Source organism: Barbus barbus (assembly GCF_936440315.1).
Source record: "Barbus barbus genome assembly, chromosome: 31".
NCBI lineage: Eukaryota > Metazoa > Chordata > Actinopteri > Cypriniformes > Cyprinidae > Barbus > Barbus barbus.
Genome location: NC_136759.1, coordinates 11,633,215 through 11,658,275, shown reverse-complemented (window position 1 = coordinate 11,658,275; position 25,061 = coordinate 11,633,215). Strand labels below are relative to the sequence as shown.

At 37.9% G+C, this 25,061-nt stretch overlaps 1 protein-coding gene across 1 annotated transcript in view; it reads right to left on the bottom strand.

Moving 5' to 3' along the window:
• The window catches only part of LOC306851858 (protein furry homolog), a 60,541-nt gene that overhangs the window by 25,998 nt on the left and 9,482 nt on the right, over window positions 1–25,061 (bottom strand). The window contains exons 4-37 of the mRNA XM_079388334.1: window positions 19,872–20,011; window positions 19,000–19,090; window positions 18,572–18,651; window positions 18,401–18,481; window positions 17,743–17,911; window positions 17,424–17,516; window positions 17,124–17,222; window positions 16,937–17,038; window positions 16,759–16,862; window positions 15,006–15,114; window positions 14,630–14,716; window positions 14,376–14,547; window positions 13,231–13,363; window positions 12,989–13,096; window positions 11,573–11,828; window positions 11,162–11,344; window positions 10,982–11,068; window positions 10,365–10,624; window positions 9,013–9,202; window positions 8,735–8,859; window positions 7,962–8,019; window positions 7,766–7,857; window positions 7,481–7,653; window positions 6,699–6,859; window positions 4,970–5,080; window positions 4,343–4,497; window positions 3,125–3,224; window positions 2,843–3,014; window positions 1,891–2,147; window positions 1,647–1,793; window positions 1,338–1,506; window positions 1,117–1,207; window positions 765–847; window positions 150–300 (exon numbers count right to left, since the gene is read on the bottom strand). Coding sequence (XP_079244460.1) covers window positions 150–300; window positions 765–847; window positions 1,117–1,207; window positions 1,338–1,506; window positions 1,647–1,793; window positions 1,891–2,147; window positions 2,843–3,014; window positions 3,125–3,224; window positions 4,343–4,497; window positions 4,970–5,080; window positions 6,699–6,859; window positions 7,481–7,653; window positions 7,766–7,857; window positions 7,962–8,019; window positions 8,735–8,859; window positions 9,013–9,202; window positions 10,365–10,624; window positions 10,982–11,068; window positions 11,162–11,344; window positions 11,573–11,828; window positions 12,989–13,096; window positions 13,231–13,363; window positions 14,376–14,547; window positions 14,630–14,716; window positions 15,006–15,114; window positions 16,759–16,862; window positions 16,937–17,038; window positions 17,124–17,222; window positions 17,424–17,516; window positions 17,743–17,911; window positions 18,401–18,481; window positions 18,572–18,651; window positions 19,000–19,090; window positions 19,872–20,011 — 4,589 coding nt within the window. The remainder of the gene's footprint in view (window positions 1–149; window positions 301–764; window positions 848–1,116; window positions 1,208–1,337; window positions 1,507–1,646; window positions 1,794–1,890; window positions 2,148–2,842; window positions 3,015–3,124; window positions 3,225–4,342; window positions 4,498–4,969; window positions 5,081–6,698; window positions 6,860–7,480; window positions 7,654–7,765; window positions 7,858–7,961; window positions 8,020–8,734; window positions 8,860–9,012; window positions 9,203–10,364; window positions 10,625–10,981; window positions 11,069–11,161; window positions 11,345–11,572; window positions 11,829–12,988; window positions 13,097–13,230; window positions 13,364–14,375; window positions 14,548–14,629; window positions 14,717–15,005; window positions 15,115–16,758; window positions 16,863–16,936; window positions 17,039–17,123; window positions 17,223–17,423; window positions 17,517–17,742; window positions 17,912–18,400; window positions 18,482–18,571; window positions 18,652–18,999; window positions 19,091–19,871; window positions 20,012–25,061) is intronic.

Genomic DNA, 25,061 nt, shown 5'->3' with positions numbered 1-25,061 from the left:
TATGGCTGTTTTATTGTAACATCATAAATAAATACATAATTACATTTATTTAAATTATGTGTTTTATTTTGTAAAAACAAATAAAAATGCAATGGATAAATAAAGTAAATAATAAAAAATACAAATAAAATAAAAAACATAAGTTTGACCTATGAAGGGGTCCTCGTGGGGTGACTGTTTCAGGTAGATAATCGACCAGCGGTGCCCAGCAGCCTCCATTAACTGGCATGGGAAGAGGAAGCGGCTGATTGGTTTCCAGAACACTCATAAGCCACATGGCATACGGTGGGAGTGGTTCACCTGCAGGCAAAGCAAAAATGTTAAAAACAACACGCAATCCTTGACAGGTATGCCTTTCATCCGTGAGACTTGTAATAAAACTGGAATTTACCCTCAAAGCATGAGTGGTATGTAAACAGACAAACTCCATTGCTGCCATACCTCAGGTCTAATGCAATCATGCTCAAAAACCATTAAGTATAAGCTATTTCAAGCTGAAATGTATTAACTGAGTAGGCTATCAGAAATATCATCTCAAATTCAAGAACTTTCTGAACTATTTTACTGCTTTAAAGCTATTGATAATATTTCACATCCTCGGGCCAGAACTGTCTCGACATCCATGGCCAAAGGGGAAGCATTTTAGACTTCCAGTTCCAGTTATTGAACCTGACTTTGCTCAGAAGCTCCTCCACTGCATATAGTAAATATCAATCAATCCTGAACGGTTTTGCCCCTTTGTTGAAGCTATAAACTTGACTCACTCTTTTCCTCATCGTAGGAACCTCCAGAACTGCTGCTGTACCGAGACTCCAGGCGGTTGTGTGCTCGTAAGATGTTGCTCAGCCTTTGGTGGACAGAAAAAAAAAAGACTTTTGTCAATACATGTATCAAATATAAACATGCTCTTGATTTAGACAGTTAATCTTAGGCTGCTCCAGGGCAAGCTGCTTTGGATAAAGATGTCTGCTTCATGATGAATCATAATGAGTTATATTTGTAATGCTTAAGGTGGGTGTATCCTCAATCTGTCATCAAACGTGACCCAGCAAAAAATTACATTTATAGAAAGAGTGTTAAGGCACATATGTAAATAGTGTGGTTTGTGGCACATACCTGTCATCACACTCCTTTGTGATTGGCGAGTCATCTGTGTCAGGGATGTTTTCCTGGCCACACACCAAAGTTTTGCTGCTGGAAGGTGGACCTTTAGAGACATACAGTATTTATTAATATAGCATGTGGCATGTGATATACATGTAACACTTAAACACACACATACAAACAGTATATATATATATATATATATATTCACACAAACTCTCTAGCATGCATACCAGAAGTGGTGTTGGTAATTTTGCTTGTTTCTGAAAAGCGGTAGAACGGAGGATTATCACAGTGCACCACTACAGGGTTCACAGGATCTGTCTGCTGAAGTTCATAAAGCAACTCCTCCATGGTTTGAATGGTGTTGTTGCGACACAGGTAGATCACCACCTTCTTAATCTGAGCATAAATAGAAGATTACCATAACAATTTGACAACTGAACTTTCATTCTTCAACCAAATGACCTGCTTTATCAATAAAATCTTATAAATCTGACACCAAACCGAAATCTAATCAAATAAATAAATGTACAACTTACATGAGGCAGAAGAGCGGTGTCGCTGCTGACTCCACATAAGCTGATGAGGAATTGCATGGTGGTCCGCAGGTTATTAGTCCACCATTCATTACTGACCAGAGCATTCCAAGCGTTTTCCATTTCTGCACCTGGGACATCATCCCCATACTAACACATACAGAGATACACAACTCAGTATGCTGTATTGATATCCATAGCTTTAGAGTCTAGCAAACACTAAAGTAACAGCAATTCACAGTCATACCTTTGCGGTCATGAACATGAGGTTGTTTAGGACCAGAGAGGAGGCCTGCAGTGACCCCCAGCCTGTGCCTCGGAGCAGATGAGGTGCTGACGTATTGTGAGTGTAACCCTTCCTGTTGTCTCCAGAGCTGCTCGGACTCGGGACAGTGGGCAGCAGGCCTCCATCAACCAGCTCGATGTTACTGAGCCAAGGGAGCAGGTAGGTCAGCATGACCTGACGCCCGTTTGGATGAGTGGTGGGAAACCGCTGACTCACCTCTAGAGATGACAGATACAAAAAGTTAAATCTTTATAAATATACATTCATATCTATGAATGGTGTTTCTGTAAGTTTTGGTAAATTTGCTGGCAGGTAAATGAAATGTTAAAGGGATCGTTCACCCAAAAATGAAAATTTGGTAATTTTCTTAAACCTGTATGAGTTTCTTTCTTCTGTTAAACACAAAAGAGGATATTTTGAAGAATGTTGGTAACCAAACAGTTGCAGTTGACTTTCATAGTATGATAAAAAAGAAAAAAGAAATAAAGTCAATGGCTACCAGCAACTGGCTACTAGATTATCACAATCACAGTATGACTCGAAAGACTGGTTAACAGAGACATTTCTCCTCCATTCTCCTCCAGTATAATCTTTAAGAGTTATGGTTATACTTCATCAATAACAACTGCATACTTCAAGAACTAATAAAAATGACAAAAGAACAAAGCTACTAAACTTAAACTAGAAAATGAAAACTAAAAATATAAAGCTAGAAGCTAATAAAACATTACTAAATACAATGGTAGCACATACATAATATTAAAATAACATTGTGCCACAGATGCGGTCAACAGAACTTACGTTATATTTAAACCAGAGACAAAACCCTTTGAGATCACATTTTGCAGTTAAATGTTTTGGGAGTTTTCACACACATACACACTGTGTTCATCGCTGTCCTTCCATTTTATACCTGAGAAAAGGGGCAGGGTGAGTTCAGGGTACATTTTGGCAAGTTGCTTTGAAAGCTGGGTTACAGAGAGACTGTAGAAGGGCGGAAGAGGCCCATGTGTCCCATGCAGGATAGCACCACTTTTCTGTTCCACAATCCTCTTAGAATACACAGACAGCTTGGCCTCTAGAATCTATTCAACCAGAAAACACACAAACAGATTAGCACACAAACACACTATTTAATCCACTACACTTTCTATTATTGCAACACTTCTTTGGCAGAGAATGTTCTCTCTCTGACCTGCATTAATTGCATAGCGATCTCGTAGATCTCCCTGTTTGTGTCGGACGCTTTGAAGAGAACAAGGTTCAGCAGAATCACAATATCACTGGAGTAGTTTCTGTGACAGAAAACAAAAGACCTACATAAAAACAAGTTACACATAGATTGGTTTTGCTAAATATGTGAATGAGAGGCTTCAGTCCAAAGACACATCTAGTCTTGGCACTATACACATAAACAAATTATCATGAGAAAGAAAGCAGGCAAACTCCGCCAAAGAAATCTGGCAAGAGAAGTAGCCTGGTGAAACTTTTTTTATATACGTGACCCTGGAGCACAAAACCAGTCTTAAGTCGTCGGAGTATATTTGTAGCAATAGCCAAAAATACATTGCATGGGCCAAAATGATCGATTTTTCTTTTATGCCAAAAATCATTAGGACATTAAGTAAAGATCCTGTTCCATGAAGATATTTAGTACATTTCTTACCATAAATATATCAAAATATTTGGTTAGTAATATGTATAGCTTAGCTAAGAACTTAATTTGGACAAATTTAAAGGCGATTTTCTCAATATTTTGATTTTGTTGCACCCTCAGATTCCAGATTTTCAAATAGTTGTATCTCAGCCAAATATTATCCTATCCTAACAAGCCATACATCAATGGAAAGCTCATTTATTCAGCTTTCGGAAGTATAAATCTCAATTTTGAGAAATTGACACTTAAGACTGGTTTTGTGGTCCAGGGTCACATATATGAATACTATATAAAAATTGTATAATGTTATGCTGTACTAAAGGTAAAATTTACAATTTAAAAAAGTAAATAAAAATACATTTAAAAGTTAGGGGTCGGTGAGATTTATTTTTTAATTTTTTTTATAGAAATTAGTATTTTTTTTTAATGGGGATTCATTAAATTAATCAAAAGTATTGTAAATGCTCTTATAATGTAACAAAAGATTTCTGTTTCAAATAAATGCTGTTCTTTTGAACTTTTTATTTCTCAAAATAAATAGTAAAAAAAAACATGAATAAATTGCATTTATAATTTGTTAAAATAGAAAAAAACATATTTTAAAGTGTAATATTATTTCACAGTATTACTGTTTTACTGTATTTTTGATGAATATAAGAGAAAAAAAATCTTACTGATCTCAAACTTTTAAATCATTTGATATGCATTAAACTGGAAAATTCAGTATTTCCTCTGGCTTTTCTGGCCCCAGCGTACCTGCTACCACAGACAGTGGCGATGGCTTTGAAGCAACCAGAGGCCAGCTGGCTGGAGCCAGTGTAACATCGGTCCACGGCCCAGTTGAACAGATTCACCTGATCTGGGTTAAGTTCCAGCAGAAGAACCACAACCTCACAGCCCAACTGATGCACCTGAGGAGAATCAGATCAGAGGATCACGTATGTTATCCATTGATGTGAATGGTGACACAAAACACCAGGTCACAAAGACATTTATAATGTTACACAGTATTTATACTTCAAATAAATACTGTTCTTTTGAGCTTTCTATTGTCTTTGTATCAAAGATATTTGAATCGTCCTGATCCCAAACTTTTGAATAGTAATGTCTTCTTCTAACTCTACAGAGCACAAAGCCAGACTTTTACTTCAAGAATCAACATTTGCAGAACAATGAAAACAACATATCATTCATTAAAAAGCTGAGAAAGAGAGAGCGAGAGAGACATCTAAGAAAAGTAGCTTATCTTATGAAAAGTCACTGAGTCAAAAGGCACACTTTGAGAATCATTTCAAAGATGGTTGTGTTGGTTTTGCGCTAACGCTAAAGGAGCGACTGAGGAGGAATGTGGGTCATGTTGTTTCAGAGTGTTTGGCCGCATACCCGCAGATCCTGACATCCAAGGATGTTATCCAGCCACTTATAGAGGTAGCCATCAGGAGAGAGCCCTACGTTGTCGAACACGGGGCCACAACAAAGCACAGTCGACATGGCCTATGAAAGGAAGAAAAAACAACATTCTTTCATGCAAAGCTTTCATGCAAAACTTGGAATTTCCTGTTTTGACGAAATCACGTCCTATCGTGTCCAACAACAAAAAAAAATACTTCAAAGAAGCAGGGAAGAGGCTCATAGGACTCATATCATGTTCTGGAAGTTTGTGTGTTTTAATGACGCCAGGGTCTTGAAATTACACACCTTTTACAAATGCTACAACATTATATATGATCGTCTTACAACACCCGCCTTTCCATAATGGGGAAGGGGTTTACGGCAACACAAGAAGCTACACGTACACGCACAAACAATAATAGCTTTTGAGATGGGTGTAATTTTTCCAGAAATCCTAACCTGAACAAACCTGATGTGAACTATATGTTTACATGTCGGCACTTTGCACAGAGCTGACATTATGAGTACAGGGTTCCTAGACAAAACAAAGCACACATGCTCCGTCATCACAAATGGACTCATTAGTCACGTAGTGGACCCACTTTTGTCTCTTAGGCATGTGTGTCCACATTGAGGTCTTGCACTGTAAATGACTACAGCGCTTCCTGGGCTATAAGTAGACCTCTGGAGATAAAATTAGTGGTGGATATGTCTGCGGTCTGAATTAGCAACACAAGCAATGTTTTAAATTAGAACCAGAGTGAAACATCGCCCCAGTCCATTGCTTTTATATGCAGATTCCAAATAAATAAATTTGTAAAAATATGTATTTTTATTATTTATTTAATATTTTAAATGTACTATTATTAGTGTTGTCAAACGATTAATCGCGATTAATCACATCCAAAATAAACGTTTTTGTTTACATAATATATGTATGTGTACTGTGTATATTTATTTTGTATATATAAATACACACACATACAGTATATATTTAAGAAAAATATGTTATTTTTATATATTAAATATATTTATATATAATATAAATGATCTGAATATAAATATAAACATAAATATTTTCAAAATATATACTGAATTTGTTATATACATAATAAAATATACAGAGTACACACACATATATTACCTAAACAAAAACTTTTATTTTGAATACAATTAATCGCGATTAATCATTTGGCAGCACTAATTATTATTTATTGTAATGTTCCTCTTTAATTAAGCTTTTTTTCTTATTTTTATGACATTTTGAAACATGCATACACTACCGTTTAATGTTTGGGGTCAGTAAGATATATATATTTTTAAAGAAATTAATACTTTTATTCAGCAAGGATGCATTCAATTAATTTAAAGTGACAGTAAAGACTTTTCCACCTGACAAATCATGTGACAGTTGAAATATTATTAGACAATATTGTTTTACGGTATCAAATAAATAGGTTTTTACTGTATTAACTGATTAATATATATTCAAATAGAATACAGTTCTTTTCAATTGCAACACTGAATACAATATTAGTATTTTACTGTATTTTGATCAAATAAAATACAGTATCCCCAAACTTTTGAACAGTTGTGTGTATTTGTTATGAAAAATATACATAAAAATATATATATAAAAAAATGTTTTTATTTTGAATGAAGACCCATCTAAAGCAATGATATATAAAATTCTATATTATACAAATGTAGTCTGTACTACCTTAAGAGCACAATACTGGTATCGAGTAATCTGATGGTTCCGGTCACTATAGCGATCCAGGGGCGTGAACATGATACTGAATGGTCCAGCCCATTGGCTGAAAAGGATGAAGAGATGGTGCCGAAGGCTTTGCTGAGGGAAGAGGAAACGGCGATGATGCACTATGAAAAAAAAAGGAAACAAGGAGAGAAGAGAAGTATTAGATTTAAAAAAAATAATGTACAAAAACATAAATTTTACATCCAAAGTTACACGTTTTATCAGTGCAAGTTGGGCTGCAGGAACCCCTTCATTATTCCCCTTCATAACCCCAAATATTTTGTGGTAGTGCCTAAACTATTTAAAACCCTTATGATTTTAGTTTTGTTTTTTATAAGAAAGAACAGGCAAAATGACTGGCCACTGTGCAACTCATCATTTGCCCATGAAGTGGCTCTTGATCTAATCTACTGCTATTTTGGGCAGCGTCTCCACTGGGAATACTAAATCAAGACTGACGTCAGGAGTCCTGTGACTGAATACACTGTAACCTAGCAATGAATTCCATTTCCTAAACAAAGAAAATGTGGAGCGCTTCCCAGAGCGAAATATAACTTCATGACCATCAGTATGATGTCATTATTTAACGTGAGGAATAAATATTTAAAGTAGAAAAACAATATTATGACAATTTATGAGTTGTGCACAAACAAGACTGTGTATTAAGAAAGTAAATGGGCAAAATTTTGATTTCATGTTCACATTAATTGTAAACTGAGTTTGTGAGATGTCTTCCACTTTACCTGGGACACACTGTATGAGGTTGGCCACCATGGCGCTGAAGTGAGCTCGGATGTCTTTGAGAATCTCCATGTCTTTGTCGTTCTCAGCTTCCAGAAGCATCCGGGTCAGGTCCACGTACTCAAGAAAGAGTGCACCCAGGGCCAGCGTATCACGTTCCAGAGCTCCATTAGTGCTGAGATACAGAGAGACGGCGATCATTTTATGTTTTCTAGCCTGCAAGTTCATAATGAGATGCAATGGAGGAGTCCAGAGAACAGGATCCATAATAATAACATCCTTCTCACCTGTCACTGATGACACCGGCATCAGCCAGCAGCTCAAAGATCCTGAGGAGCTGGAGTCTTAGCAGATCTCTTCTCTCTCGCCTTTTTTTATTCTAGAGGACACATTATGAGAAAAATTACGATAGACACTTAAAATATTTAATTAATTTAGTCTAGAAATTACATTACAAGTATAATTATATATACTGTAACTGACCTCAGGTCTTCTTTCCAAAGCTTCCTTCATCAAAGGATGCAATTCCTCAATAAGCTCTCTGTACGAGACACAACAAATATAAAATCAATAAGGCTAAGAAGATTCAATATGGTGCTTTATAGAGCAGTAATTGCTCTATTCCCATAAATACTTTTTTATGATTCCAATAACTGAAATAAGCAGTACATTACATTGCATAACTAATGTAATGTGGCATATGATCACTGCTTTGGAAAAAGGTTTGTCTAGATTTAGAGATTGTGTCAAAAAGCCAAGTAAAAATGGCTCTCACACTAAGTCTAAATATATAAATATAAATAAATTTATATATATATATATATATATATATATATATATATATATATATATATATATATATATCTGAATACACAAAAAAGTAACAGCACAATTGTAGTTGCACAGTAAACTGAACATTATTCCATGACTATATTTTAATGCTTTATGTGCATACAGTGTTTGTGCATCGCCTTATCAAAGTCAAGGAATTCAAAAACCCTGACAAGTACAAAAAAGAGGTATGACTAGAATGTGAACATCAGATGCTGCTCATATCTTATCTGAAAGAATCTCGCTGAACTTACATGACACACTGCAAACAATAAAACACAGTATGTTGTCATGTGTGGTAATCAAAAATGAGTGAACTTTCTATTATGAGAATGTAGCATCTTGTAGGAAGTTGACTCATCTAAATGTTTACATCAGTTACATCATTAGAGATCTTAAATGTTTATATATTTGCTAGATAATACCTGAAAACGAGTGAGTTTGTGCGGCCAAATCCGAGCACCAAAGACTCTGTGATCTCAATGCTTTCTGAACGCATCAGAGGGACCAACTGCTTCAGAAGCCAGGCCACAGACGGGGTGCCTAGGATCTAAAGAATAAGAATAGGAATAGGAATAAGAATAGGAATAAGAATAGGATCTTGATGGAATCAATCAATGATTCCATCAAGTCAGTGAATGACTGACTGGGGCGTATGACTGTAGACACGACTGGTGCGTGATGCATAAGAAACCCCACCCACCTTGTTGTCATAGCTACTGTTGCTGTCTGTACTGGGAGTGATGATCTCAAGGGTGGATGCTCGAAGATGACCCGGGCTCATGATGCTGGGTTTGGCCACACCAAAACAAAGAATCAGATAGTTTCTCCAAAGAGAAACATAGGTGTCTGCTGAACCAGCCGAGCTTGTCTTCTTAGCGTTAACTGGGTTGCTAAGAGATGAAAACATTTGAATGACTGATGTAAAGTGAAAAATAAGCAAATTAGAACTAGTTAAATAATGAATAAATTAAATGATTTTTGGACCATAAAAGTTTGGTGTCAGTTGCATTTTTTAACGTGTTTGGAAGCCCGTTTCCACCAGTGAATTAAAAATAAAAAAGGTAATTGCAAATTCTGACTTTTTTTCTCGCAATTGCAAGTTTACATCTTGCAATTCGGACTTTTTCAGAATTGTGTGATACAAACTCGCAATTCTGACTTTTTTCTTAGAATTGTGTGATATAAACTCACAGCTGTGATATATAAAGTCAGTATTGCATAATAAACCCTCAATTGCGAGAAAGAAACTCAGAATTGCAAGATATAAACTCGCAATTCTGAGATCATATGAGTTTTTACACCCCTCAGAACTGGACTTAATAACCTCGCAATTATAAACAACGCATATTAAACAAAAGTCAGAATTGTGAGCCATTACTCCAGCCTTCAGTGTCACATGATTCTTCATTCTAAAATGCTGATTTAGTGCTTAAGAAACATTTGTAATTATTATCAATGCTACAAACAGATGCTGATTTATATTTTTTGGAGACTATGATTGTTTTTCAAATTTTCTGATGAAGAAGAAGTTCGAAAGAACACCATTTACTTGAAATAGAATTCTTTTGTAACATTAACCATGTCTTTTCTGTCACTTCTGATAAATTGAATGCATTTTTTTCATTACTGACCTCAAAAATTTGATTGATTGATTGATTAATATATTGATTTTACATTTTGCTGCGTTATCTTGTATTATGAATGTTCTGTATATATAAAAACAGTAACCCAAATAGGGCTGTACAGAGTCTGGTATCAGAAGCAGAACCACTTAAACAAGTGCAGTATCATAATAAAAAGTGGCTATGGGAAGCCATTAAGAGCTTAAACTTAAAGATAGATATAGAGTAAATGCTTAAAACGCTCCTCCTGCACTTTAAGGTTAAAGCTTGATCAACTAGATGTAAATGCTTACATAACCTATAAGACTCCCGCAATAATTAAAGCGACAGTGCAGACCAATCAAACCACTGACCACTTTGAAGTGAAAATACCATAACACTTGAAAGTTTGAAAGGTCAAATAAACCCATACATTTTATCTATCCCTTACCTGGGCTCGAGTAAAGGCATGAGGAGCTGCAGGCGGGTGAAGGCGTAGGGCAAGGCGTAGCTGAGCGCTGTGGGACAGTGCTTGGGCAGGTACTCCTGTCTCAGAAGGCTGAAGAGGCAAAGAGCCCAGGGTTCCTTCAGAGACTGTGCCAAGATCCACACACAAGACGGGCTCCGCACGTCATAGTGGCTGCCGACCAGAGATCCGTTCCACTCCACCAGCCACTGCAGGTCTGCATGCTGCCCAGCGGGGAGGGACGCCTGCGGGGAAGTGGAGGGGAAGAGATCATAGTGGCCACTTATAGAGAACTCAACAGTAAAATGAAAGAAAACTGGTTGAATAACAAGATTTTTGAAGAATTTTGGAGAATTATAGACAAAACACAAAATGGATTTATGCTAAATTTAGCTCTTTAATGTACAAATTTAGTATTGACATCTAGTATCTATGTGATTCGAAATCATTATTTATGTAAGTCACCACATAATCCACTAAACTCCAAGCCAGAGAAGAAAAACAGAATTTCTTATAAACTCAGAACAGAAGACACTTTGTAGAAGTCCAATGAGACTCACATGTGAGCGAAACCGCAAAGGACCGAACAGAGAGGCACTCACCGAGTCAGCCACCGCCACGTGGGCAAAGCTCTCGAGCACCACTGGGCTCAGCTGGTCCAGTACATCTATCATGGGCCTTTCATCTTCCTGTGCAGAAAAAATACCACATTCCACCGTAAATGAGTGGATGTATACTCAAAGGCCTATATCAGATCAAGTAAGGCTCCAAGCGATTCTTACCTCAGTCTGCCCGATGGTGAGGAAGATTTGGCGGACCTCTCGAAGGATGGACACAGCTACTTTGCGTGTGCCTGTCTGGCAGGAGCACAGCAGCACTAAAGCGAGACCCTCAACAGCATGCAGGACTGTGGAGTGAGGCGTCCGTTCTGCAGGCAGCCTGGAGCCAGAGCTACTGTGTAACAACTAATTTACACAAACATATATTATATTATATTATATTATATTATATTATTTTTTATGTAATAATACATTTTATTTTACATTATATATTTAAAAATTGTATTTCCTTTTTTAAATATTTTATATTATACATTTTATTTTATTTTTAATTTGCTCTCCAGAAGAAACAACTCAGATAATAGAGATCTTCTTATGATTTGACACTGAAACGAGTTTTTTCTTGCCACTTACTTCAGTGGAGCAGATCTTTGATGTGTCCAGAGTCTTGCTGGTGCTTAGTAGTGCTAGTCTCCACTGTGTAAGCAACTGAAGCAGTAGTTTAAGTGAGGAGTCCAGCAGGGTTTGGTGTGTGTCCTGAACCTCTCGGAGCAGGAAGCTGCAATAGCCCAGGAGCACTTCCTCCCGCCAATCTGAGAAGTCCACCAGCAGACTCTGCAGGGAATTCTGGGCTATCAGACGCAGTTCATCATCCATATGGATGGTTAACCTGACAGATAAAAGACAGAAAAACATGTGGAAAAGGTATATATGTATATAAAAAATTATATAAATATCTAAATATTGGTCAAAGACAAAAAGGGGTTTATATACCAAACAATCTTGTCAGCATATTTAGAACTAGAATCATTAGATGATATTAAAATACTCATTAGATGATATTAAAATACACTATGCAGCCCCAAAAAATGAATTAACTGTAAGTTGAAATTTTTTACCAATCTTTGTCACTATCCTTCAAACCACTAGGTTATACCCATTTTTTACAGAGTAAAAATGTTTTTACAAAATATAATAAAATTTAGTGTGATTCACTTTTTATATATTCTGAAAAGCACAAGTCAATTTGTTATGCTGAATGATGGTGGAACATTATTTCACCCATATTTTGACATTTTATTTTTATTTGAAACATAAAAATAGACAATTTTCCTGCATTTAATGTTTTCTATGTATATAAACGTATTATTTTAGTATCACTGATATTATTTCAATATTATTTTTTATTTTGGTTAAAGTTTTAAGAATTTTGTTGAGTTTTGTCATTTTTATTTTTATTCATTTCAAATATGTCTATATATTGTTTTTATTCATTTTCATTTCAGTTTTAGTTTTAGTTATTTTAGTACTTCAAGTTCAACTAAAAGAAAATGACAAATATTGCCTTGACAACAAGCTGAAATAAAAACAATATATTTTCTTTTATTTCGGTGTCATGTTTATTTTATTTAAAGAAGCAAAAACGTTGTTTGATGGTTTTAGTTTTAATTTTAGTAACTTGATGTGTGTGTGTTCTTAAAATGTTTCTATACGTATCAAAATAGTATTGCACACCAAACTTCATAAATAATCTGCATAATTTCCAAGATGTTAAAAAGCAGAAGTCCCTCCAGCTCCAGTGGAGGAAGTTCACAGAGAGATCAACTTTACGCTGAACTAGCTGGCTGACCTAATGACTTGAACAAGAAGAATTAAGTCTGATTAGACCAGCCCTGACTCAGATTGCACTGGGACATCTTTTTCAAGCTGGGGGCTGGGAGGGATCCTATTACTGAAGCTTTCAGGAAACCTGACCATTAGGCAATTCGTCAAAGCAAATGCTTCCTACTTACACGCCCATCCATGCATCGAACATATACACACACTTACCTTGCCAAAAGGTCTATGAGTTCTGACTTGGACATGCCATCGGGAATGATGCGTGGAATGGCAGCCATGCATGTCCTAAAGAGGTCAATCTTGGGTTTCCTCTCACCCCTGTCAGTACAGAGAGAGGTCACATAAGCTCAAACAGTGCACTGACAAGCTCAAGCTTAGTTGGATTTGGGTTGATGGGTCCGACAGGTGTGCAGAGTACCAGATACAGAGACGGAGTGTTGTGTGTGACATACGTAATCATATTCTCGGGTTCCTTATTCAGCATCTGTGCATTACTCAGCAGCATACAGCGGCCAACCTCCTTATCCAAGTGTCTGAGGATGTTGTCTAAAGCTTTCCTCACTTGGGGGTAATAGAGGGACATTCCTGATGATTGAAACAATGCAGCACTTAAAAAACTGGCATGTTCACAGAGTTTAATGAGAAAATACCAGTCAATATGACCAAGAAGACAATTTCTCTTCTTTATGTTTTTGGTCAAACCTAGCATTTCTCTCATGTTGTTTCGGCCATGTTGACCCAGAGAGGATTTTCTTTCTCCCAAAAATTTCCCGCCTTGTTACACCTGGTGTTCACAGTCAAAAATTATCAGTCTACAAAATATTTGCCTGTAAATTTCTTGCTATGCTATATTATTATCAAATCTTGAATTCAATATTTTCAACAACTTGTTTTCTTTCTTATTAGCACTAGGCAAACAGGCAAAAAAAAATCCAGAACATTTACAAAACTTTCCAGATATTTTGGAAACTTACCGGTATTTTTTGGAAACTTTAAGAAAAATTCTGGAATTTTTGGAAACTTTTGGAAAGTTTCAGTAATTTTCTGGAAATGTTCCACCCCTCTGCAACCCTAAATTAGCACAGACTTTGTATGTTGTTTTGGAACTGATTGACCGCAAGTCTAATTGGTCTGAGCTTATTCAGCTCAATTTCGCCAAAATTATCCACAAATAAACAAAAAACTGTTAAAAAAAATGTCATTGCATTAGATAAAAAAATCAGCAGAAATGGCAAACAAAATATTTTCTTCAAGAAGATCTTCATATTTGTTATATAATTTAAATTAAATGATTGAAAAGTTTTCATGTTATCTTTCTTGCATTAATATTATTAATACATAAAAAAAAATCAAATCGTTTTTTCTAAATTCTAAATATTAAATCTATTGTTTTACAATTAAAATTTTTTTTTTTTTGCAAAATGATTTGCTTGAAAATTTGCTAAATGAATGCCTGTGCTGTTCATTAAAAAAAGCCACTTTTCATTTATTTTGTTATTCAGCACAAAAAAACATTCATACTCTGACAGTTTAGTCCCATAAACGGCCTTTATTTTTATTGAAATTATTTCTCTACAAGTACAACAGATGAACTCACCTATGACTTTGGCCTCATCTTCAGTAAGAGGCTTGCTCAGGAATGTCTTTTTGACTCGTAGTGTGTTTCCAGAAGGGAGCGTTGCCCCTGTGTTCGGCATTGGGGGATCACCATCTTTCTGCTGCAGCTTGTCAGCAATAACCAGGAATGCTCTGAGACCAATATTCATTCTCTACAGAACAAGAAATCAAGATATGAGTACCATAACACTGAGATAAAGCTACTACATAGTTTGTAATTTGACAATACTTTACTTCTGGATTAAGACTAAAGGCTTTTGCAGGTTTCCCAACACACAGCAGGTCAAAAATTACTTCTTTCATTGCAAAGTCAAGTCTTTCCTGTAAGATAAAAAAAAGAATGAGGAAATGCAACGATGCAGTATGCAAAATGTAAATATTTTAACACATGCTGCATCAGGAACACTAAATATGTGTAGTCTTGCAAATTAATGACGGGAATCTAGCTGTCATTCCACATTTGTTTCGGCAACAACTCTAAATCCTTTGTCCTTAGACACATGCTCTGTTTTCACAACAAAGGAGAATTAGGTCTTGTATAATGGTTTAACAGCAGGTTATTATAGAGGTTTTCGTTTTAGATCTGTCTGTCATTTAATCGCAGACTTACCTGTGCAATAAACTGGATAATCTTAACAAATATATTGAGAGGCATGTCTTTAGGAACTACACTGCGGGATCCTTTAGGGAACAGGGTCGTCACTATAGAGTTGAGGCGACTGTTGGGACAAGATCACAGGGTTTACCGATAACAAGTTTAGAATCTGGCAGGGACACATACAAAAAGAAGGTCAAAGCATAATGGCACAGATAGCTCTTTATAATTAGCATTCCATTACAGTGGCAGACCTGATCCTGGCTTATTTGTGAAATTTTAAGTGAGATTTGTCCTCTTTGGGCTTATCCATAGCGGTTGTATACTCCTAAGTCACAGTTTGGTATGTGGCATGCAAAGCCAAGATTTCTGATATTTATGACTTGCTATAATGCAATACATCTCTTTAAATACATCGCAAGAACTGCTAGCTGACCCAACACCAGTTTTCCTGCCTAATTTGAGCATTTTATGATCCTTGTGGTTCCAGCACTAACCTCCCCTTCCATGCTTTAGATATTTAATATGCCTTCTTAAATAAGTTTGGTGAGTTAACTTAAAGTTTTTGAAAGAAGTCTATTATGCTCAACAAGGCTGCAAAAAAACAGTAAAAGAGTAATATTGTGAAATATTATTATACAACTCTTTAGAAATCATTCTAACATGCTGATTTTATGCTGATTAATATTTTTGAGGAAACTGATACTTTTTTAAAAGAATTCTTTGATGAATAGAATGTAAAAAAATGCATTTAATTTAAAAATAAATTGTGAAATTATGAAAGTCTTTGCTGTCACTTTGATCTATTTAATTCATCCTTGCTGAATAAAATATTAAATATAAAAGAAACACCAAACTGGTGGTCAACTGGTGGCCACCATTAAACACTACAATATTATTATTTTTTATGTATTTATTTGAACAAACTGCCAAAAATTTTAATGTACATGATAAAACAAAAACTGAATAAAAACATCAAATATATTATTTTTTAGGTAGCAGCATACTACTATTTGAAATCTATACTGTTCCATAAAGCAATACTGTTTCACATTTAGTACTTTTTTTATATGTATTCAGTGGTCAGTTTGTACTACAGTATGCTGTACACAAAGCCCACAGTTCAAAAACTCTCACCACAACTTCCCCTTCTGGTGTTGAAATCCTCTGAGGGCATGTACACCCTTTCCCAAACAACGTCAACTACTTATTACATTAATTCCGATCTATTATGGATTAGCTGCATAAGACATCTACACTTGTTCAATGTTCATTTCTAGCCCAGAATATAAAATATGGGTGTGTATATGGTTTCGTTTGCCAAGCTTTTGATTCCCAGTGGACGGTCTTGGTGTTCCAACACCCATCACCCATGACCACCAGCCTCCTTTCTGGTTCTCTCCTTTCTCCACCCATTTCTGGCAGCACTGTCAGTAATTACCCCTCCGCCTGAGGCACGATGACTGTAATGGATTCCTTGTTTACTCGCTGCCACTGAGAAGGGCTGAGGGGTGCGGTCACAACCCGGGTTCATTGGACTGACGACCATGGGAGGGGTAGGGTACAGACTTGTTTTCATTTTTTGTTTTTTCAGCCCTTTAGAACTCCACCAAGAAAGCTGGCATTCGCAAGATGGACCGTATAATGTAAAATCAGTTTACTGCGAACCTACCCACGACTTGTCTCTGGGGGTCTCAGATGGGTGTTATAGCAGTGGTTTTAAATACATGGTTCAATTCAAGCAGCAGCAGACCACAGGTGTGCTTACCCCTGCGTCGCAGTGTTGCTCTCGCATTTGATGCGAATCATGTAGACCCACAGAAGTCGGTAGAGGGACTCTAATGCTACCCGTGCCATTTTAGGGTCCTTGTTCTGTAATGATGAATGTATTTAGTGAGAAAACCAGTTTGAATCCAGTTGAATAAATGAATAAATAAACTACATACCTTCAAATTGGAGAGGCAGTTGTTGAGGAAGACATGCCATCTGTTGAGGAAAAACTGCTTTTGGCTGACACACAGCAGACATGTCACTAGTGGGTACAGAGCCTAAAAAAACAAAGAGAAGGGTACATAGTGTTCAAAGTACCGTCAAACAGTATGAAACACTATATCTTATGAAATCCAGACTGACCAGAGAATGCTTCTTTCTTGTTGAAAGATCCAAGGTGGTATCATACAAGCTCTCCACAAAGTTCCTTAAACAAGGAACATTCACCTCATTCTTGACAGCCTATTAAAGAATGGAAAGACAATAATAAAGAGGATCAAAACGTCTGTAGACATTTCTACCAAAATAAGGATTAAAAAAGGTGATATATGGCTATATATGTTCTACAGGTCATATACAATGATGTGTGAGGGGTTTGTAATGTTCACGTAAATAACATCCAATTTGCAGAGTGTCGACAGATCTTTATAACATGTCTCTAACCGCTGCTACAGGAACTAGAATTTCCACAAAGAGTCCAGCCAAAGCATGTTTGATGTCTTTGTCCTTCACTTCCAGGAAATACTGCGCACACTCCTGTAACAGAGAAGAGCAAAGCAACTGTTAGCCTTCACATTCTTGAAGGCTAATCTCATTGAGCTTATCACTATAGCCTTATCTAAGACTAGATATTCAGTATAAATGTATTTAAAATAAATATAATAAATTAAACAAGTGAAATAAATAAATAAAAAGGCTACAGTAGAAGTGTTGTTCTTTGTGTAAGGAAGATTATCCAAATTTCTTAATATTCTACATTTACCTGCATGAACTGAAAGGAGGCTTCAAACTCCTCTACAGGATACATTTTCACTCGGAAGAACTTCACACCCATGATGAGGCTGATGGTGCTTTGGACCACGTATGGGCTCTGCTCCTTCTGACGGAGCTCCTTCAGCTCACTCATGAACCTCTTTTTAACTGCAGTAAATCTACAAAAAGACATTATGATGGACAGGTAAATCACCGGCTTGAGGGCAAGGGTTTTATTCTTCACAAGCACTTACAAAGAGAAATCGAGTCGATTACATGTTAGATGAGATATAAGAATGAGATATATAAAATAAAATAAAATAACACAGCACTGGTGCCATTGCCCTCTCACAAGTCAAATAAGACAACCAGAGGCCTGGTAACATCTATTTAGCAAGCAAGCACCAACAGACAAGTTTCCCAGAATATTTCACCCAGGTGGAAATAAAAGAGACTCACAGAGGCAACAGTTGTTTTGTTGTAGAGTACCACAGATTATAGGAATGACACTTATATACGGAGGACGCTAAGCATTCAGACCATTTGAAAGCTGTCTGCTTCTGAAGATCTGGAAACTCACAAAGGCTGATTCCCAGAGCTAGTATATTTTCTACCCATTTCAAAAAGCACAGTTTAACATTGGTAAACAAAAATTGTTGAGTACTTACTTTGCTTGTGCTAAGACTCCGATAACTTCTGCATAGAGGTCAGCTACAATGTGCATGTTGGCAGTGTTGGGACCATGATACCTGGTCATAAAAAACAAATGTAAATAGTAATCCAGATGCATGAATTTATACATTTTACTAAATGTATCCAATAGAGAAAAAGTCTCTTACCCCTCTTTATATTTAAAGTGCTTAAAAGCCAAATGAATGACTTCATGGACCAAACCATCCACAACTGGGTGGAGGGGCATCTGGCCAAAAACACAAACAGTATCACGTTTTATAATTTGGATTTGATTGGCCAATTATGGCTTTCTGTTATTTCAAATACCTTTGTGTAATAACCACTAAACTGCGTATCTCTTCCAAGCCTTAATCTAGGACTAAATTTGCCATTTTGTTACTAAAGGAATCAAAACACAATTCGCTATAAAATTTGAAGCTGATTGCGACAATTTTGATAGTCCTTGGTGATGATCCACAGACAAACTTGTACATTTAGTTCTCCTCACTCCTGAATATTTGTTTACCTCTTTAAGGTCTGTTAGTTGTTTTTGCATCTAAACTTATTTAGATGCCAATCAAAGTGTGTGTGTTACCTGTTTGAGAACCTCTATGAGCACAAGAGAGAAGATGAAGTCGATGGCTAGGTCCCTCCTCTCTAGCAGATAATCTTTCTGCTGCTCATCACTAGGAAAGAGAGAATGTAAACAGATTATGTATACCAATTTTGCTCCCACCCTCTCACACATTCACAGACTAAAATATAATTTCTCAATGATGAAATGGAGCTTTGCACTCCAGCTACAGGAAGCAGGAGTCACAGAAGCATCTGAGTCACTCAACACCCACTTGGCTATCTGATGTCACTTGGCTATTCTGGCACTATTGTATCAAATCATCCAGTTAAGACAGAAGTTATCAGGCCAAGTGACAATATTGCATTGCAGTCTCACAGAAATACGTTTTAAAGTAGATTTTTGAAAGAAATCAATACTTTTATTCACCAAGGATGCACTGAAGAGAAGTAAAAATATGAATAAAAATATATGGCTCAAACATTATCAGACATGAACAATACCCACAAAACTCCAACTGTGAACAGTTAAACTGCCTGCTGTTCTTCAGAAAAATCCTTCAGGTCCCACAAATTCTTTGGTTTTCCAGCATTTTTGTGTATTTGAACCCTTTCCAACAATGACTTTGAGATCCATCTGAGATCCATACTGAGGACAAATTAGGGACTCATATGCAACTATTACAGAAGGTTCAAATGCTCACTGATGCTCCAGAAGGAAAAACAATGTATTAAGAGCGGGGGTGAAAACTTTTTGAATTTGAATATCAGGGTTAATTGAACTTATTTTGTCTTCTGGGAAACATGTAACCTCTGAAGGGCATGCAGTAATTAAAAAAAAAGATATATATGCAAAATAAGAAAAATGTACACAGCGATACAAACGAGACTCACTTTTTGGACTTTGTATTTGAACGTGGTCGGTACTCATGGGATTCATCGTCAACTCCATTCTGTCTTTTGTACCAGTCAAACAGGGTTCGCAAGATAGATGGTAGGCAATACTCGGCCAGAGAACTCATTGTGTTGATCAACTGAAAAAAAGAGAGCATGGATTAATCTCCACATAAACAAATTAAAAATACACCTAGAGCATAATACTGTATGTAGGCCATGTATTTCATGGTGCATATTCAGGAGAAAGTTATTTTGAGTGTGGAGGTGGTCTTGGTGAAAGCAGGGACTTTGTGTATTAAATGTGTATCCAAGATGCAAAGACAGCGAAAAAAGAGGAGGGAGTTGGGGTAATGAGAGCAGGAAGGAAAGGCGGTCCCTGGTGAGGACTCGACACACAGGAAAAGGAGGGAGAAAGGGTGGTGTTCAGAGGCTGAGGGTGAACACAGCGAGCCCTTCATTCCCCGATGAACCCTGGGAGAAGAATCACCTCTTAGAGAGGCTGCTGAAAAGCCCTAGGGATAATGGGTACAAACGCAGCCCTGTGAGTTCTGAATGAGGCTGCTATTCACCTGCCTCTAACACACACACACACACACACATACATGCATACAGAAACTTACAAACTCAGGGCAGGGAACACACACTCCACCCAACTCAGCAATAAAAAGACCTTTCATTCTGGGCTTTTGATACATTTACTCAAGGTTATATGAAATTAAATTCTGGTTTTTAGACATTTTGTACATTTATTAATTTTGCAGATACTTTTGTCATTCATTTACACATTAGCTCATTGTAATGAGTAAGTTTAGAAATATTACTTATATAAACCAAACATTAAGGATTTTTTGTTTCTGCTTGCTCAGTCTGGCTTTTGGCTTGATTTTTTTTACTTGCCCTGACAGACTGCAAACGTTAAATTTCCACTTTTTAAATTAATTTAAACAAAAAAAAAAAATCCTTATTTACATGAATAATTTTATTTAAAAAATATAATTTTACATATATGTAGAATTTTATTTTTATTTTTATTTATATTTGTATTAATTTTATATATTTTTGCTTTTACAATTTGTAATCAAATTAAAAATAACCTAAAAATGGGACCTTTTATACATTTATACATTTATTCATTTTGCAGATACTTTTGTCATTCGTTTACAAATGAGTTAACAGTACAAATAGAGTTTGAGAAATATATTCATATAACAAAGCTCAACAATAAAAAATAAAAAAAATCACACTTGCTCATTCTGGCCCCGATGTAAAATTATAATTAAATTATTTACATTTTATTTGATTTCATAGTTGTGTGTGTGTGTGTATACATATGAATTTATATATCTATATTTAAATTTTATATGATTTATATTCATAATTTCATATTATGTTCTCAGAATTTTTTGATCAATGTAGAAAATTAGCTCAAAAGGGAATTGTATTATAAATAATTACAATTAATTATGATTAATTACAATTATTTATATCGGCTGACAGTAATAACTGTCACAAAATTAAATTGCCATCATCTAATCTGTTCGTCCAACGAACATTCAGTGCAAGTTCATATCAACTCTAAGAAAGGATATTTTCTTGGCCACAGAAAATACCTTTCTAAGTATTAATACATTAGAACATGTAATTGTAACATAAAATGCCCAACACGAAGGTAGGTGTAACAGAGGTGATGTTTATTTTTACAGGATGAGTGGGGAGTGTGAATGGTGAGGTGAGTCGTGAACTTGAGATGTCTTGCAGGTGATGATTAGTGCTTCTAAAGTGTCTTTTCATGTCTTCAGGTTCTGGCCAAGGCGGTGATGTGGAACACAGGAGAGCGGGGTAATCCAAGGACACACAGGACGGTCTGGAGACGGGAAAGACAACGAGGAAGAGAACAGGAGGTAAGTTTCAACAGGTAAGGATTGCAGAGGTAATACTCAACGTCTGGAGATTGCCGGGGAAGAGTCCACGTTGCGATAACGCGTAGGGAGAGGGTCCACGTTGCTGGAACGAGATCGGACCCTGGGTGAATGGAGGTGAGTGCTTTTATGTGGTTGGACTGATGATGGTGGTGATGAGGTGCAGGTGCGTGTGATTAATAAGCAGGTGCAGGTGAAAGTGATTGTGATGACGCTGGAGACAGGCCATTCTGTGACATTACCTCCCCCTCCCGGAAGGTGCGTCCCGCGCCGTAACCATCCAACCGGGGAGGGGAGGGGGGGTGGGCGCCCTGGATGTCGGTGGAGGAAAGGGACACTGGGCTGGCATCCAGGGCGGATCAGGAGACTCGGGAGGCCATGGCGGGACTGGAGACTCGGGAGGCCATGGCGGGACTGGAGACTCGGGAGGCCATGGCGGGACTGGAGACTCGGGAGGCCGTGGCGGGACTGGAGACTCGGGAGGCCGTGGCGGGACTGGAGACTCGGGAGGCCGTGGCGGGACTGGAGACTCGGGGGGAGCCATGGCGGATCAGGAGACACAGGGAGCCATGGCGGATCAGGAGACACGGGAGGCCATGGCGGATCAGGGAGCCTTGTGGCCTTGGCCCTAGGCCCGGCCACGCAGGCCAGGGGAATATAGCCCCCCCAAAAAAATTTTTTGGGGAATTTTCCCCTCTAGGAGCCACATAGGAGGAGCAGGCTCTGTAGAGCACTCAGGAGGAGCGGACACTTGGGGACGCTCTGGAGGAGCGGGCTCTGGGGGGCGCTCTTGAAGAGCGGATTCTTGAGGGCGCTCGGGAGGCGCGGAGCTGGACGGGACCAGTGGAGACGCAGGAGAGCTGGTACGAGGATCAAGACTCTCAGGCGACGGTTGGCTTGGAGGATGGGAAACCTCCTCCACTGTAAAAGATGATCCTGCTTGTATAAGCACAACGTCAATGTATTGCGCCAGAGAACCAGGGAAGTCCGTGGCTGGTGCGTGGAGATACAGGAAATCATTGAGGCCACTCCAGAAAACTATCTTCAAAGTTCCATCATTCCACTGTACCTTATGGGCGAGCAAGAGGAACTCCTCAACATAATCCTCGATGGGGTGGCCATCCTGCAGGATCGTGAGGATAGCATCCTCTGGGTGCAAGGAGATGCTGTCCATAATACTGTTCGGTATAGGTCCGATCTTCTGTAACATAAAATGCCCAACACGAAGGTAGGTGTAACAGAGGTGATGTTTATTTTTACAGGATGAGTGGGGAGTGTGAATGGTGAGTCGTGAACTTGAGATGTCTTGCAGGTGATGATTAGTGCTTCTAAAGTGTCTTTTCGTGTCTTCAGGTTCTGGCCGAGGCGGTGATGTGGAACACAGGAGAGCGGGGTAATCCAAGGACACACAGGACGGTCTGGAGACGGGGAAGACAACGAGGAAGAGAACAGGAGGTAAGTTTCAACAGGTAAGGATTGCAGAGGTAATACTCAACGTCTGGAGATTGCCGGGGAAGAGTCCACGTTGCGATAACGCTTAGGGAGAGGGTCCACGTTGCTGGAACAAGATTGGACCCTGGGTGAATGGAGGTGAGTGCTTTTATGTGGTTGGACTGATGATGGTGGTGATGAGGTGCAGGTGCGGGTGATTACTAAGCAGGTGCAGGTGAAAGTGATTGTGATGATGCTGGAGACAGGCCATTCTGTGACAGTAATAAGGGTCAAAATCGTAAAGAGACATTTAATTTGCAATGCAGAGCCTTAAACTCATGTAATTTGTGCACACGACTTTTATTAACTAAACACTAACGCAAACTAGTCCAACAAACAAACAAACATCCGTGCAATCACTCATACAATGGGAAAGGCAAATGAGAGTTGATGGATGAAACCATCTGGAAAACCAGAGAATGCAGTTATGGAAAAAGTCATTTAACCACCTGATTAAAACCATCAACGCCATTCATAACGGGGCCTATAACTTATACTAAACCTCTGTTTTGTTTAGTTAAATGTTTGGTTGTGACGAGTGAAAGTCTTAATGGTTTCAAGGTTTTGGACCGATCGCGTTCTTCCGGGTTGAAGAGTGATGAATTCCAAAGATGTTCTAAGGTAGAAATGTTCCTCCCAGGTAGAAAGTGAAAAAGAGCTAAGAAAGAGATCTGCAAAGGTCCGAGGAGCTTTGATTGAATGGAAATGCAAGGCCGCAAGGCCTGGCGCAAAACTTAAAAGGTACAGAAGAGTTCTAGCTCTAGCATCCTCATCTTCTCAGAATCTAACAGAACCGCAGACTGCCGGGCATCACTTGTGTGAGAGCTTTATCTGCTATAGAGGTCACACCTCTGGGGAGTCAAAGGGCCTATGGTGACTTGAACTTTTGGAGGGAAAGTTTACAATTCTTTGTCTCCATGCATGGTAATTTGCATATGAACTGGATTGGAAGTTGATATACAAACTATTAAAGATTCTTAGAACACTTATATGTTGCATAGGTATCGACATATAATGTACACTCTCAATTAGATTATCCGAAGACGAATTGATAGAGACCAAACATGGTACAAGTCAGGTAATATTAACTAGTGTTCTATCATAAGCATGGATAAAACAGGATACAATACATAAAAACATATACAAGAACAGTAATAATATACACTATGACTTGAAGATATGTGTGTTCATTCATTCAAAGAAAGGTTTTTCTATTAATTAATTAGAAAAGAGTCAATTTTCCTAAGGGAAAATGAAGTGAGTTTCTATGCCCGCATTCTTTTGAGCAATAAAACAAGTGTTATCAGATTGGTTGCCATGGAACCGGGGGCCTGGAGTCATTGACAGACATACCAGCACGCAGTATGTGTGTCACGGAACGCTAAGAGGAGCGCCATGGAAAGACGGAGTCAGGGTCCAGATGCAGGTAAGGTGCTCCTTTAATAGAAACAAAAAGGCCAACATGGCACAAAAAACCAAACAGAAAGGGACTGGGATACAAACGGCAGCACAGTGCATGTATCCCAGACCAGAGCAAACACTAGAAACACAATGACTATGACACATTTACCAATATCAAATAATGAACCCAGGCAGAGTGGTGGGAGAGGGGAGACTATATAGTCCGTGGCAATGGGGAACAGCTGCGGGTGTAATGAGTGTGACAGGTGTATGTAATGTGACAGGTGTATGTGGTTACAGGAGATGAGTTCGGGAGGAAGGGAGATGGTGACCTCTGGTGGAGACGGGAAGAACTGCCGAGCCCGGACTCATGACA